At 43.2% G+C, this 14,849-nt stretch overlaps 1 protein-coding gene across 1 annotated transcript in view; it reads left to right on the top strand.

Moving 5' to 3' along the window:
• asns (asparagine synthetase (glutamine-hydrolyzing)) overlaps window positions 1-14,849 on the top strand; it is a 51,856-nt gene continuing 37,007 nt past the window's right edge. Inside the window, exons 1-5 of the mRNA XM_033042207.1 lie at window positions 1-128; window positions 10,429-10,726; window positions 13,501-13,738; window positions 14,365-14,550; window positions 14,646-14,747. Coding sequence (XP_032898098.1) covers window positions 10,478-10,726; window positions 13,501-13,738; window positions 14,365-14,550; window positions 14,646-14,747 — 775 coding nt within the window. The 5' untranslated portion in view covers window positions 1-128; window positions 10,429-10,477. The remainder of the gene's footprint in view (window positions 129-10,428; window positions 10,727-13,500; window positions 13,739-14,364; window positions 14,551-14,645; window positions 14,748-14,849) is intronic.

The raw sequence follows: 14,849 nt of genomic DNA, 5'->3' as shown, positions 1-14,849 counted from the left end.
TATAACAAGTTGTCCTACAACTTTAAGCTGTGCATGCCATACGCAAGAAGAAGAAGATCCTAGTAGGTCGTGAGAATATTATTTATTTCAGGTCTCCAGATCACCAGCATCCAACTGTGACACCATTGGTAAAGTATTTGCATTTCCCCTCTCTTGCCTGATAACATTTTTATTATTTTGTTTGAATATTGTATTCTTCATTTTGTTACACTGCATATTTCATAGAAATAGTAATTTGCTTTAAGGCTTGAAACAAAAAAACATCAGCTGGTTGAGGCTACCTTAGGGAATATCCTGCAGGAATGGCTGTCAGTGTTCAGGGTGGAGGGAGCTGCAGCAACCTGTAAAACTTTATATTTACCTTCCAAGTTTTCAGAAGATTGGCGATGAGGAGCAAGCTGTAATGAAGGATGTGATTTAAGGGGATTAATGATAGAGCAAAGGTATTAATGATAGAGCAAAGTCAGCATGTACTTTTGAGAGGTAAGTTATATTTGGTAGATCAATTGTTCCTTGAGGTTTTCCACAGCTGAACTCATAGGCTTTGGTAAATGTATATTATTTCAAGACATATATACTGTTAACAGTTAAAGCTGATATACTTTGGAGTTAGATCTCTATAGACTGCATTTTAAAATCCTGAACTATGTAGGTTTAGGTGAGATAGACACAAAATGCTGGATGGAGTAAGTGGGTCGGGCTGCATTTCTGGAGAAAAGAATAGGTGTTGTTTTTCTCCATTCCTATTCTTTTTTTCCAGAGGTGCTGCCTGACTCGTTGAGTTACTCCAGCATTTTGTGTCTCTCTTCGATGTAAACCCGCAATTCCTTCCTACACAGTTTTAGATAAGTTTCAGTTACCTTGAGTGAGGACCCCCAACCTTGTATATCAATTTGTGTCCATTTAAGGTTAACTAGTTTCAGTGGACGAGCTGATTAATATAAAGGAAGGGAGGCAGGACAATTATAGCTGGTTTCAAAGCTGTGAATTCTGTTGGGCTTTGAAGCTGTTTATTATATTGTGAAATCAAGAGAATGTGGTGTGTTTTATTTTTCAGAAGGGTTTTGATACAGTCCCACCCAACAGGTTAGTCAACCAAGTTGGAGTACATGAAATTGGAGTGACACATTAAAGATGGGAGGGGGCGCTGCTCTGGCAGCAGCCATGTCATGCAGCTCGTCAGTTTTTCAATTTTTTTTTATTTTTTTAGTATGTTTTAAAGTCTGTATTTAATGTTTCTTTGTGTGTTTTGTGTGGGGGGTGGTGTGGGGGGGTGAAGGGGGGAACCGCTTCGGTCGCCTCCTCCACGGAGAGGCGAGTTTTTCCAGGTCGCCTCCCCCGTGGCCTAACATCAAGGATCGACGCGGCCTTTCCCGGAGACGCGCCCGGGGCTTCAGCGGCGGGCGCAGCGTGGACTCTTGGCGTGGAGCGGGTGAGCCCTCGCTGGGGCTCGCTGGAGGGGAGCGCTCCGTTTCGCTGGCCCGGGGCAGCCGGCAGCCTGAAGTCGCAGCCTGAAGTCGCGGTCTGTAGAGCTCCAGCTGGTGCGGTGTCTACAGCCCGGGATCTCACGATGGGGACCCAGGGGAAGAAGAAGCCATCACTGCCGGCCCGCGGCCGACTTCTACCGCGGGTCCGGCATGGACTTACCATCACCCCTGGAGGGGAGCTTCGACCGCCGGCCCTGCAGTCTACGGTGCTTCTGGCTGCGGCGGGGACTTAAATCTTGACCGCCGGTCTGCGGCCTACAACAACTTAAAGCCGCGGTCTCCGGTGAGGAAGAGCCGATCCTGGACTGACTCTGGACTCTGGTCCTGACCACGGGGGGGAAATGGAGGAGGACTGGCCAAATTTTGTGCCTTCCACCACAGTGATGAATGCTGTGGTGGATGTTTGTGTTACAGTTTTATTGTGGTTGTGTGTTCTTTATTATTGTATCGCTGCAGACAACCCAAATTTCCACCAGCCTGGCTGTGTGGCAATAAATTATATCTAATCTATCTAATCTAATCTAATTTCATTTCTCTCGCAACAAGTGCTGCCTGACAAGCTGAGAGTATCTAGCATAGTTATTTCATGTCATAGGAACAGAGTTAGGCCATTTGGCTCATCAAGTCTACTCTGCCATTCAATTGTAGCTGATCTTTTTTTCTGTCTCAACCCCATTCTCTTGCCCTCCTCCTGTACCCTTTGACACCCTTACTAATGGTCATTTAGCATTTTAAAAATCAAGCTTATAAAAATACCCAATAACTTGACCTCCACTACAGTATGTGGCAATGAATTTCACAGATTCACTACCCTCTGACTAAATAAAATCATTCTTATCTCCTTTATAAAGGTATTTTCTTTTATTCTGAGTGTGGCCTCTGGTCCTAGATCACCCACCAGTGGAAACATCAACCCCTCATCCACACACTCCAGGCCTTTCACTATTTGGTAGGTTTCAATGAGGTTTCCACTTATCCTTCTAAACTCTATCTGTTTTATTTCAGATTTCTGTAAACTACAAATTGTTCTTGACGGTATGTTAGCTTCACTGCCTTCTCTTCACACCCCTTCACCATTCTCTTTGGTGCCCCTCAAGAATTATCCTTAGAATATAAGCACTGGAATCTTTAGGGCAGCACATTGGTGTAGTGGGAGAACTGCTGCCCTACAGCGGCAGAGACCCAGGTTCGCTCCTGACCATGGGTGCTGTCTGTATGGTGTTTGTGTGTTCTTCCAATGACCACGTGGATTTCCTCCAGTTGTTCTGGTTTCCTCCTACATCTCCAGCTTGACTCTGCCTGTCCCGCCGGGTTGGCTAGCAGATCTGGACTGGCGGGGCGCTGGCCTGGAGCTGTGGCGGCCATGGACTTGCAGCCGGCGCGGAGGGGGGGCGCTGGCGCTGGCTCTGGCTTGTCTCTGCTCCGGCTCCCAGGGGGCCCATTCCCTGGCGGGCCAGGGACTGTCGGCTGTGCCTCTCGCCTTGTCCAGTGGCTGTCGGTTGGCCCCTTTGGAGCCGGTGGGGGACGAGCGTCAGTCATCGGCGGGGATGCACATTGGATGCTGTGGTGGCTCGGCGGGTCAAGCAACATCTCTGGAAAAGGGTCTGACCCGAAAAGTCACCCATTCCTTTTCTCCGGGGATGCTGCCTGTCCCGCTGAGTTGCTGCAGCGTTTTGTGTGTATCCCTGTTGATGACTGGTGCTCGGCTTTCGCCGGGTGCCGCTGGGTAGGGTGGGGGGTGCACCTGGCAGTCCCCGACTGTCGGGGAGCGGCTTCCTCGGCAGTTGGAGTGGGGTTGGGCTGGAGTTGGCACTTCTTCTTCGCGCTGGCAGTGGGCCTTCGGGCCGCCGCTTCTCCAGGCCGCTGTCCTGTCGGTCCGGGGCTGTCCGTTGGCCCGGCGGGACAGGCGAAGTTGAGCTGAGGTTGGCGCTTCTTCTCTGTGCTGGCTGTGGGCTTGGGGGCCGCTGCTCCGGGCCAGTGTCCCGTTGGTCCGGTCGTCTCCGGTCCCCCCCCCCCCCGGGCGGATGAGGCGCGGGTCTATGTGCGTTCAACTGCCGAGAATGTCCCTCTGCCAATCCAGCTTCCCCCCCATCTCCCACTCGCATCTGCCCCCTCTATCACACTGTTACGCCCCGCTCTTCCGCTACCTGCCACCCCCATTCCTCAGATTAAATATATTTTTACACGTAAGTCGTGAATAAAGATAAGAATTTATACACAGTTTATAAAGTCAGCGCTATGTTCACTTTATCTTTATAGCAAGTGACCTTTGACAAATCCCATGAATCCTTGATTTTTTCAGAATACCGAACTCGCTTATTTGCAGATGACAAAATTGATGGAGTTTCAGATATATATCTGCTACAGAAATGGACCAATTGAGTTCAATTCGAGCAGACAGGAGATGTTGCACTTTGGGAAGTAGAAAGCAAGTGGAAAGTACACACTAAATGGCAAGACCCTCAACAGCACCAGTATATAGAGGGATCTTGGGGTCCAAGTCCATTGTTCCATGAAAGTAGCAACACAAATGGATAGAGTGATAGGGAAGGTATATACTTGCCTTCATAGGTTGGGGCATTGAATTAAAGACTCATCAAGACATAATGCAGCTTTATAGGTGGTTAGTTTGGCTGCACTTGGAGTATTGTGTGCAGTTCCAGTCATCTGAATACAGGAAGGATGTGGAGGCTTTGGTGAAGATGTAGAAGACGTTTTCCGGAATGTTCCCTGGAATAGAGGGTTTAGCTATTAGGAGAGGGTAGACAATCTTGAATTGTATACTCTGGAGGCTGAGGAGAGACTTGAGAGAAGTATATTAAATTATGAGCAGCAACAAGGTTAATTCCCGGGATGGTGGGACTGTCATATGCTGAGAGAATGGAGCAGCTGGGCTTGTACACTCTGGAGTTTAGAAGGATGATAGGATATCTCATTGAAACATATAAGATTGTTAAGGGCTTGGGCACGCTAGAGGCAGGAAACATGTTCCCGATGTTGGGGGAGTCCAGAACCAGGGGCCACAGTTTAAGAATAAGGAGTAAGCCATTTAGAACGGAGACGAGGAAACACTTTTTCTCACAGAAAGTGGTGCGTCTGTGGAATTCTGGGGATATGGGGAGAAGGCAGGAACGGGGTACAGATTGGGGATGATCAGCCATGATCACATTGAATGTCGGTGCTGGCTCGAAGGGCCGAATGGCCTACTCCTGCACCTATTGTCTATTGTCATAGATAGGGGACACAGTCATAACTTTGCCCCAGGGTAGATATGTCAAAGACTGGAGAGCAGGGCTTTAGGGTGAGAGAGACAAAATTTAAAGGCAAATGGCAAATGGCAAAAGGCAAAATTAAAGGCAAGTTTCTTACTCGGTGTGCTGGGTGCCTTGAACGTAAGACCAGGGTGAAGGTGGAGGAAAATATAATAGTGGCATTTTTACAATGCTTTTGGATAAGAATATGGATCCTCAGGGAATGAAGAGATATGGATCGAATGCAGGAAGAAGTGAATAGGTTAACCTGGTATTGTGTTTGTCGCGGGCAATGCAGGCCAAAGAATCTGTTCCTGTTCAATGTTCTAGCTTCGGATCGCAGACTTTCAACAACTCAGCATCACCTATAAAGTATTTGCATTGATCCTTTTAGTCAATGTAATTATTTGTATTATTTAGTTTTAAATGCTCTTGGCTCTAATTTAATCATTTTAATTTTCCTACAGTTTGCATTTTTACAGTAATAACGTAAACACTTTTCTGGTGTGCAGTCATTTGAAATTATTAGTTGGTGAAGCACAGCAGGTTTTGCCTTGGCTCCAAACCTGAGCCAAGAAGCATCATTCAGTTGAGGTAGGAGAATCCTCCAAGAATCGTCGGCACCAGGCCGTAGGTTGGAGTTGGAGTAAGTGATTCTTATAAGAAGAAGGAAAGCCTGTAGATTTAATTTTGTTATTTCCAAAATATTTTTTGATTTAAATTTGGTTTGGCCAAAGAATTCATAGGGAGGTCATGACTGGGGTATTTCTCTGACGAAGTCTGTGACTAGTGGTGTTCCGCAGGAATCATTGCTGGGACCTTTGTGGTTTGTGATAAATCACACAAACCATCCTTCCTTCTATTCATTCCATTTATACCAAACGCTACCTCAGCAAGACCAGCAGCATAATCAAGAACGAGTCGCACCCTGGCCGCTCCCTCTTCTCCCCTCTCCCCTCAGGCAAAAGGTACAGAAAGTTGATTCAGGGACAGTTTCTTCCCAGCTGTTATTAGGCAACTGAATCATCCTACCACAACCAGAGATCAGTGGTGAATTACTGTCTACCTCTGATGATAAGTGAATAACGTTTAGTGCAAGGTAAAGCCAGCAAAGTCCGGTCAAGGATAATCCGAGGGACATACGGTATGATATGATAAATAAAGTTCTATTGTATTGTATCGTACGGTATATGGTTGGAGACCTGATAGAAGTATATAAAATTATGAGGAGCATAGATAAGGTCTATAGTCAGACATCTTTCCCTAAGGTGGAAATGTCAAAGACCAGAGAGCATAGGTTTATGGTGAGAGGGGCAAGTTTAAAGACGATTTACAAAGCAAGTTTTTTTAAACAGTGTGGTAGATGTCTGGAATACACTGACAGGGGGAGTGGTGAAAGATGGTATTTAAGAGGGATTTAGACAGGCACAAGAATAGGCAGGATGTGGGGAGATACAGACCACGTGCAGGCAGATGAAATTATTTAAAATTAGTGTCATGATCATCACAGTAAGTAAGTAAGTTTATTGGCCAAGTATTCAGATACAACGAATTTGCCTTGGTGCTCCGCCCACAAGTAACAACATGACATACAGTGACAGTTACGAATGACTCAGAAAACACTAAACATTAATAATAATAAAACATTAATGATAAAACACCATTGATCAAGCATGTGAATCAACAAAATACCAGATCAAAGGGAGCCTACAGATTTTTGGCTGTTGAGTAGAGCAACTACTCGTGGATAAAAACTGTTTTTATGTCTGGCTGTGGCAGCTTTGACGGTCCGGAGTCGCCTTCCAGAGGGAAGTGATTCAAAGAGTTTGTGGCCAGCTTGAGAGGGGTCAGAGAAGAACTTGCCCCGCTCGCTTCCTGGCCCTTGCAGTGTACAGTTCATCAATGGGGGGGAAGGTTGCAGCCAATAATCTTCTCTGCTGATCGGACGATTCGCTGCAGCCTCCAGGTGTCGTGCTTGGTGGCTGAGCCAAACCAGACCATGATGGAGAAGGTGAGAACAGACTCTACGATGGCCATGTAGAATTGGACCATCATTGCCTGTGGCAGATTGTGCTTCCTCAGCTTCCTCAGCTTCCTCAGCTGTCATGATCATCACAGATGTTGTGGGCCACTAGGTGATACAATGACGAGATACAGTCTATGAGGAAGGATATGATATCAAGAAAACATTATTCTGATTATATAAAATTAGTATTTTTGAAAGAAATTATTGTTTGAATGTATTGTTCTTTTTAGATTGTTCTTTATTTTGAGATAATTCAAGTGCAGATGTAAAGATACCTTACTGAAATAATATAGTGCTTTGTTGAGTTGGTGTCTGGATTATTTTGTATAGTTTGGTATCCTTGTCAAAAAAATGATATACGTAGCATCGCGACAGTGCAACGAGGATTCATCATTCTGGTTTGTGGCAGATTTGCATTAAGTGGGGGAGATTGAGTGGACGAAGCCTGTTTACCAGAATGAGAGATGACCTTGTTTAAATTGAGAAAACTAAAGATCGCAGGTGCAGGGAGGATGTTTCTCCAGGCTGAGGAGAGCAACTTGTGTACTGTATTTGATGTTCACAATGTGGCCTTTTCCACACGAGAGAAACTAAATGCAGAATGAGTGAAAGCTTTGCAAAACACCTGCACTCAGACCCAAGGGGTGATCCTGAATTTCCTTTGCTTGCCACTTTAAATCCAATCTCATTCCCATCCGACCTGTTTGGCTGTGACCTCCTCCACTGTCAAAGAGAGGCCCAATGTAAACAATCTGTGGCAATTTGCTACTTCCTGGAATGACCGATGGATTTTCCAACTGCTCTCTCATCGATTCCTATTGTCATACTTGTGACCCCTTCTCACCCCACTTCTTTTAAATGGTTGTGAATGGTTAGCAAATGCTCCATATCACTTGATCTGTCTTAACCTAATTTCATATTGTCCTTCGAAGAAGGGGCCTGTCCCTAAACGTCACCTCTTCATTCACTCCACAGATGTTAGAAAATTAGAAACATAGAAAATAGGTGCAGGGGGAGGCCATTCGGCCCTTCGAGCCAGCACCGCCATTCATTTTGATCATGGCTGATCATCCCCAATCAATAACCCGTGCCTGCCTTCTCCCCATATCCCTTGATTCCAGTAGCCCCTAGAACTCTATCTAACTCTCTCTTAAATTCATCCAGTGACTTGCCCTCCACTGCCCACGGGAAATTCCACAATTCACAACTTTCTAGGTTAAAACGTTTTTTCTCACCTTAGTCTTAAATGGCCTCCCCTTTATTCTAAGACTGTGACCCCTGGTTCCGTACTCGTCCAACATTGGGAACATTTTTCCTACTTCTAGCTTGTCCAGTCCTTTTATAATTTTATATGTTTCTAAAAGATCCCCTCATCCTTCTAAACTCCAATGAATACAAGCCTAGCCTTTTCAATCTTTCCTCATATGACAGTCCCGCCATCCCAGGGATCAATCTCGTGAACCTGCCTTAATTACAAGGATGTCCTCCCTCAAATTAAGAGACCAAAACTGTACGCAATACTCGAGATGTGGTCTTACCAGAGCCCTATACAACTGCAGAAGAACCTCTCTGCTCCTATACTGAAATCCTCTTGTTGTGAAGGCCAACATTCCATTAGCTTTCTTCACTGCCTGCTGTACCTGCACGCCAACTTTCAGTGACTGGTGTACAAGGACGCCCAGGTCTCGCTGTACCTCCCCCTTACCTAACCCCATTGAGATAATAATCTGCCCCCTTGTTTTTGCCACCAAAGTGGATAACCTCACATTTATCTATATTATACTGCATCTGCCACGCATCTGCCCACTCACTCAACCTGTCCAGGTCACCCTGCAACCTCCTCACATCCTCTTCGCAGTTCACACTGCCACCCAGCTTTGTTTCATCCGCAAACTTGCTAGTGTTGCTCCTAATTCCCTCTTCCAAATCATTAATATATATGGTAAACAGTTGCGGCCGCAACACCGAGCCTTGCGGTTGCCTAATCCCCTGAGTTCCTCCAGCACATTGTGTTTTGCTCAAGATTCTTTCCTACACGCTTTTGTCTGACAAGATTGTCTAGATCCCTATACACCAGATGATACTGAGTCTTCCATTATAACTGCTTTATGTTGTACAGGTTTCAATCAAGTCTATAAATTGCAGAAGATTAAACAACTTACTTTGGAGGAAGAAAATGTGCATTTTTTAATTAGTATCTACCAGGTCAGTTTAATAGTGCAGTAAACAAAGAAAGCTTAGGAAATTGGGTAGGACACTAAATTCATCCTCAGACCAGCTGCTTGACACTGAAAAGCATTATTTAATTTAACATAAACTCAACTGAACGAGCCACAAATACTGTTGCCACTCGAGAAGGTCATAGGCTGGGTATTGTGCAATGAATGACAGAATTTACTGACGCCCCAAAGCCTTTCAACCATCCACAAGGTGCAAATCTGAAATACCATTAACACCTTTACCTCCTTAGGAGATTTGGTATGCTGAAGAGAACTTCTGCAGTTGTACAATAGAGAGCATATTGACACGATACGATATGATAGTATCCGATAGTGGAGGCCAAGTCACTGGATGGATTTAAGAGAGAGTTAGATAGAGCTCTAGGTGCTAGTGGAGTCAAGGGATATGGGGAGAAAGCAGGCACGGGTTATTGATAGGGGACGATCAGCCGTGATCACAATGAATGGCGGTGCTGGCTCGAAGGGCCAAATGGCCTCCTCCTGCACCTATTTTCTATGTTTATGTTTCTATGATAGAACTTTATTTATCCCAGGAGGGAAGTTGACTGGTTGCATCACAGCCTGGTTCAGCAAACCAAACACCTTGCTGAATGGAATTAAGGAGATTACACTGGCCTGACCCTGACCTCTCCACCATCAAATGGATCAATAGTATTACCTCAAAGAGCCAGCCAGCATCATCAAGGACCCACACCACCCCTGACTACTCTCTAATTTCACTCCTGCCATCAGGAAGAAGGTATGAAAGTGGTGATGTCCAAGTTCAAGAACTGCCTCTTCCCAACAGCTGACAGGCTATTCAACACCACAAATTCCAACTAAACTATGAATTGTCCTGGTTGCCCTAAGGATTTCAGGGAATGTTTTTGCACTATATTGCACATTTTATTTATTGAAGATTTTAATGGTTGTTTAATATTCTATGTATTGAGAACTATGTTTGCAAACCTGTTGTAAGTAAATAATTATTTGTTCTATTTCAGTACATATGACAATGAAACACTCTGGACTATCTTGACACTAGACGGCATACTGTGAACTTGTATAGATGAACACAGATCCAACACTGAGGATCGTTAATATATATTGTAAATAATTGGGGTCCCAACACTGAGCCTTGCGGCACTCCACTAGTCATTGCCTGCCATTCTGAAAAGGACCCATTAATTCCTACTCTTTGCTTCCTATCTGCCAACCAGTTCTTTATCCATGTCAATACCCTACCCCCAATACCATGTGCTCTAATTTTGCACAGTAATCTCTTGTGTGGGACCTTGTCAAAGGCTTGTCAAAGTTTGTATGCTCTCATTGAATTGTGCCAGTTGATGTTTGTTTTGGATTGGGAATACTTATGTTTTGAAAAATGGTCCATATGTGCTGAAAATTTTAATATGTAATTGTTTTTTCCCCACTTTTCTCCACAGTCTCACCTTAATTCACAGTGACTGGAGCACAGAATAGTAGAGTCTGATCATGTGTGGCATATGGGCCAACTTTGGGAGCAATGAATGCCTCATTGCCCAATTTAGCAAAGCTATGAAGATATCACACAGAGGACCAGATGCATTTCGCTTTGAAAATGTCATTGGCTTCCCCAACTGTTGCCTTGGATTTCACTACTTGGCCATTACTGACCATTTGTGTGGTCTTCAGCCTCTACAAATAAAGCAAAATCCAAATCTCAGGCTTTGTTATAATAGAGAGATTTACAACTTCAGAGAAGTATTTGCAAAATCCCTTTTCCTCCTTTCATCCCAGTGATGTTTTTATGATGTTTTATGATGTGCATTAAGAGCATTAACAAATCATCATTATATACCACAACTCATTTTATTACTATTGGTTGGCGCCTCTTTTTCAAAATAGAAGTAATAATCTGGGGGAATCCACACTAATACTTCATTTGGTCAATGCTTTTTTTAATGGTAAAGAACTTGTATTTGCATAGTTTCTTTTGCAAACTCTAGATATCCAGCAAAATAAATATTGTACATAGTTCTTTCTTCTGCAAATCTTTTTATTTGTACTTGTTTCTGAACACTGTCAAGTTAAGGTAAAGCTAAGGTTCTGTTTTCATAAATGTTCATTGAAATTAACTACGATAAAAAACGATTGCAGCTTTTAAATAATTTGTAATATGCCATGTGCTGCCCAAGCCATTGGTTTCTAACAAAGTTACACAGCTTTAATTCTTAACTAAGCTTTACTTTAACTCATTTATTTCACTGTTTTGATCCAGGGCACAATTTGCCCAATTATTGAATGAAGTAATCTGCAATCAATCCCCTCCACCCCCCCCCCCCCCCCCCCCCCCCCCTCCCAAATGGTCTGTACATGTTGAACAGATCTGTCTGCAATTTCCTTAAGTTACTTCAGGTTTCCCGCAGTATACCCTTTTATTAATAATAATACAATAATAATGCCTGTGACAATTGATTGTCATTCTTTGTGTGAGTGTGCACCCTTAATCAATTAGTAGTGTCATCAATTTTCACCAGAAGGTTATTTGGGGGGGGGGGGGGGAAGGGGAACCCTAGAATGTTCAAAATTTCTCACTCCGCAGGAATGTTGCACATAGTTAGACTACAGAGAAAACAGATACGTAACTTGTGTCCTTGTGTTAATGTTGTTAGTAAAACAATTGTCCGCACAGCTTATACGTCTTGCAGCTTGTTTATCATTTTTAAAGTTGCTTTGAATAGCATGCAGGATAGATAGGTCTTAGATCAATGTTGATCAATCTGGAGTTAAAAGTGTATCTTACTGAAGGGATGATTTTGGGAACTCTCTTTCTACTTTAGCTTGTACTTGGGTGAAAGAGGACAAGAACCTATGGGGTTCTGCACAATGTAACAAAGCAAGGCAGACCTTGTGAAATTATCAATGTTGAAGTGATTTGTAAAGTTACACAGGAGTGTCATTTAGCAAATCTGTGACTGATTTATTTACAATAGAATGTTTCATTTTGCATTGTTTTAAAATCAATTCAGGGTGTTGTGCTAATCACTTGGAAAGAAAGGCTAAGAGATTTCAATACTTCTTTCAGCTTCCATCAGGTAATCAATACCATAATGATACTAATCTTGAAAACACAAGAATCTGCAGATGCTGGAATCTTGAGCAAAACACAAAATGCGAGTGGGTCCTAGCAGGTTTGGTAGTATCAATGAGGAAGGGTCCTGACCCAACATTGTCTGTCCATTCTCTCCACAGATGCTGCCTGACCTACTGAGTTCCTCCAGCACATTAGGAATGCTTTGATACCAACCTTCACTGAGAAGATGTTTACTGTCATCACCAATTATTTCAGCTTCCTGAAATGATCTAAATGAATTTTGCAGCAGCTGCCATTGTAATTTAAGGTTCTCTATTCCATAGTCCACACTTTGGAATCTGGTAGAGCTGCAGTTAGCACCAGTACATGTAGGACCAGCCAACGCATAGAATTGTTGGAGTCATTCCTATCTTCACATCGATCACCTATATTCCACATAAAGGGTAGATTCAGGGCAAGGTTAGGAGTTTAGAACTGTCCATTACTGAAATTCTGGTGCGCTACTAGGAGTAACTGTGTTAGATACTTACACTTTGTGGAAGCTCAAGCCCCAGTACACACCATTAACGTCAGGCCAGGGGCCATTCCTATTTTAATCCAGAATGTAGGACCTTGCCAGGAACAACAGCAGGGTTCATAAAGTGAGGTACCACATTGCTGAAATTGCAAGGATGTGCATTGCGTAGTGGCAGCAACATGCTATGGTCTAATCCAAATGATCACACAACTAGCAGGTTTGCGATAACAACAATGGAAGGTGCAGGTTCCCTTAATGTTTTATACAACTACACTACAGCAGCTTAAAATAATAATTTCAACTAGACATGCCAATTAACTTTGTTATCTCAGCCTCCTCCTAAGATCTCACAATCACAGAGACAATTCTTCACTAGACAGGACATTGGGAACTGGTTGACACATCAGATAACAAGGGTAGGAAGGGCATTGGGAACTGGTTAACACATCAGTTATAGCAAGGGTAGGAAAGCCATTGGGAAGGCCAAGTCTCAAGCGGAGAAGGGAATTAAACTCGTTCACTCATGTTGAAATCCTTCGCAACACAATCTGCAAAGGATTTCAGATAAATGCTGAAAATTATTTCCAGAAGTCAGTAACACAGTAATGAAAAAGATATCTCCAGACTTTTTTCTAGAAGCATAGAAATAGATTTTCGAGAATAGTTATTAAAACAAGTTTTGCTAAACCATTCCTCACCTTTTGCTACTCTCCTTTACTGTGGCCCTGTATGCAAATTATCCCAGGGTGCCTTTTACATACCAATTTACAATTAAATGCTTTGCTTCGAATGGAATTTAAATGAAATTTACTTCTTTGCTTTTGAACTTTTAAATGTTGCTATATACTGGTACAAAATAATAACAGTGTACAACTCGTTTTGCATGGGATATTTTTCATGTTTCCTGATTTCCTTTTGTTTTAGCTTCAAAAACAGTTTGGATTTGAATATCAATCACAAGTTGATGGTGAAGTCATTCTTCATCTTTATGAAACAAATGGAATAGAGAATACGATAAAAATGCTAGATGGTGTGTTTGCTTTCATCCTACTTGACACTAAAAATCGCAAAGTATTTATTGGAAGAGACACGTTTGGAGTAAGACCACTATTTAAAATATTCACCACTGATGGATGCCTTGCAGTGTGTTCAGAAGCAAAAGGTACAGTTCATATATTAATATAATCCACTTTCTGAGGTGAATCTGCCTACCATGACTTAGGATTTTTGTAATAGAACCTGCCATATATTAAGTCTTTTGGAGTGCCTTGAGTTACACTTGGTTATTGTAACTGGATGTTGAACAATTCAATAGAGACCAAGAGTAGGCTTGGCGATCGTTTCGCCGAACACCTCCGCTCGGTCCGCTTTAACCAACCTGATCTCCCTGTGGCTCAGCACTTCAACTCCCCCTCCCATTCCGAATCCGACCTTTCTGTCCTGGGCCTCCTCCATGGCCAGAGTGAGCACCACCGGAAATTGGAGGAGCAGCACTTCATATTCCGCCTGGGCAGTTTGCACCCTAGCGGCATAAACATTGACTTCTCCAATTTCCGGTAGCCCTTGCTGTCTCCTCCCTTTCTCAGCTCTCCCTCAGCCCTCTGGCTCCTCCTCTTCCTTTCTCCTTTCTTCTCCCCCCCACCCCCCACACCCTACATCAATCTGAAGAAGGGTTTTGGCCAGTAACGTTGCCTATTTCCTTCGCCCCATTAATGCTGCTGCACCCGCTGAGTTTCCCCAGCACTTTTGTCTACCTTCAATATAATTATCTTTGCTTCCTTATTGCAGGTCTTCTTGATCATCAACAGTCTATGACTGCACTAACAGATATAGTGCCTTTTCCTCCTGGTCACTATGAAGAATTTGATTTGAAGCACAATGGAAAAGTTTCCCAAATGAAATGTGCGCAATTTCATAATTTTAAAGATATTCCAAAACATATTACCTTTGATACAGTGGAGCAGTTGACTGCAGGTATGGAAAGTGAAGACTTGACCAAACCATGCTTCCATCTGCAGTTTACTTTACATTGCATTTGAGATTAATAGTTATGTACTGTGTGTTCTTAGATTTTGACTTGGAGATCGTCAAAAAGAACATTCAACTTCTTCTTCAAAATGCAGTAAATAAGCGTTTGATGTCCCAAAGAAGAATTGGTTGTCTTTTATCAGGTAAAATATAATTGAAATAAGAGATTCTTATTTTTCTTTCCAGGTGGATAGACCTTGCTCCCGTATGCAGTTGGTTCCATACAATTTTACATTTGTTGATAT

Source organism: Amblyraja radiata, chromosome 2, assembly GCF_010909765.2.
Source record: "Amblyraja radiata isolate CabotCenter1 chromosome 2, sAmbRad1.1.pri, whole genome shotgun sequence".
NCBI classification, from domain to species: domain Eukaryota; kingdom Metazoa; phylum Chordata; class Chondrichthyes; order Rajiformes; family Rajidae; genus Amblyraja; species Amblyraja radiata.
This window is presented reverse-complemented; position numbering and strand designations above follow the sequence as displayed.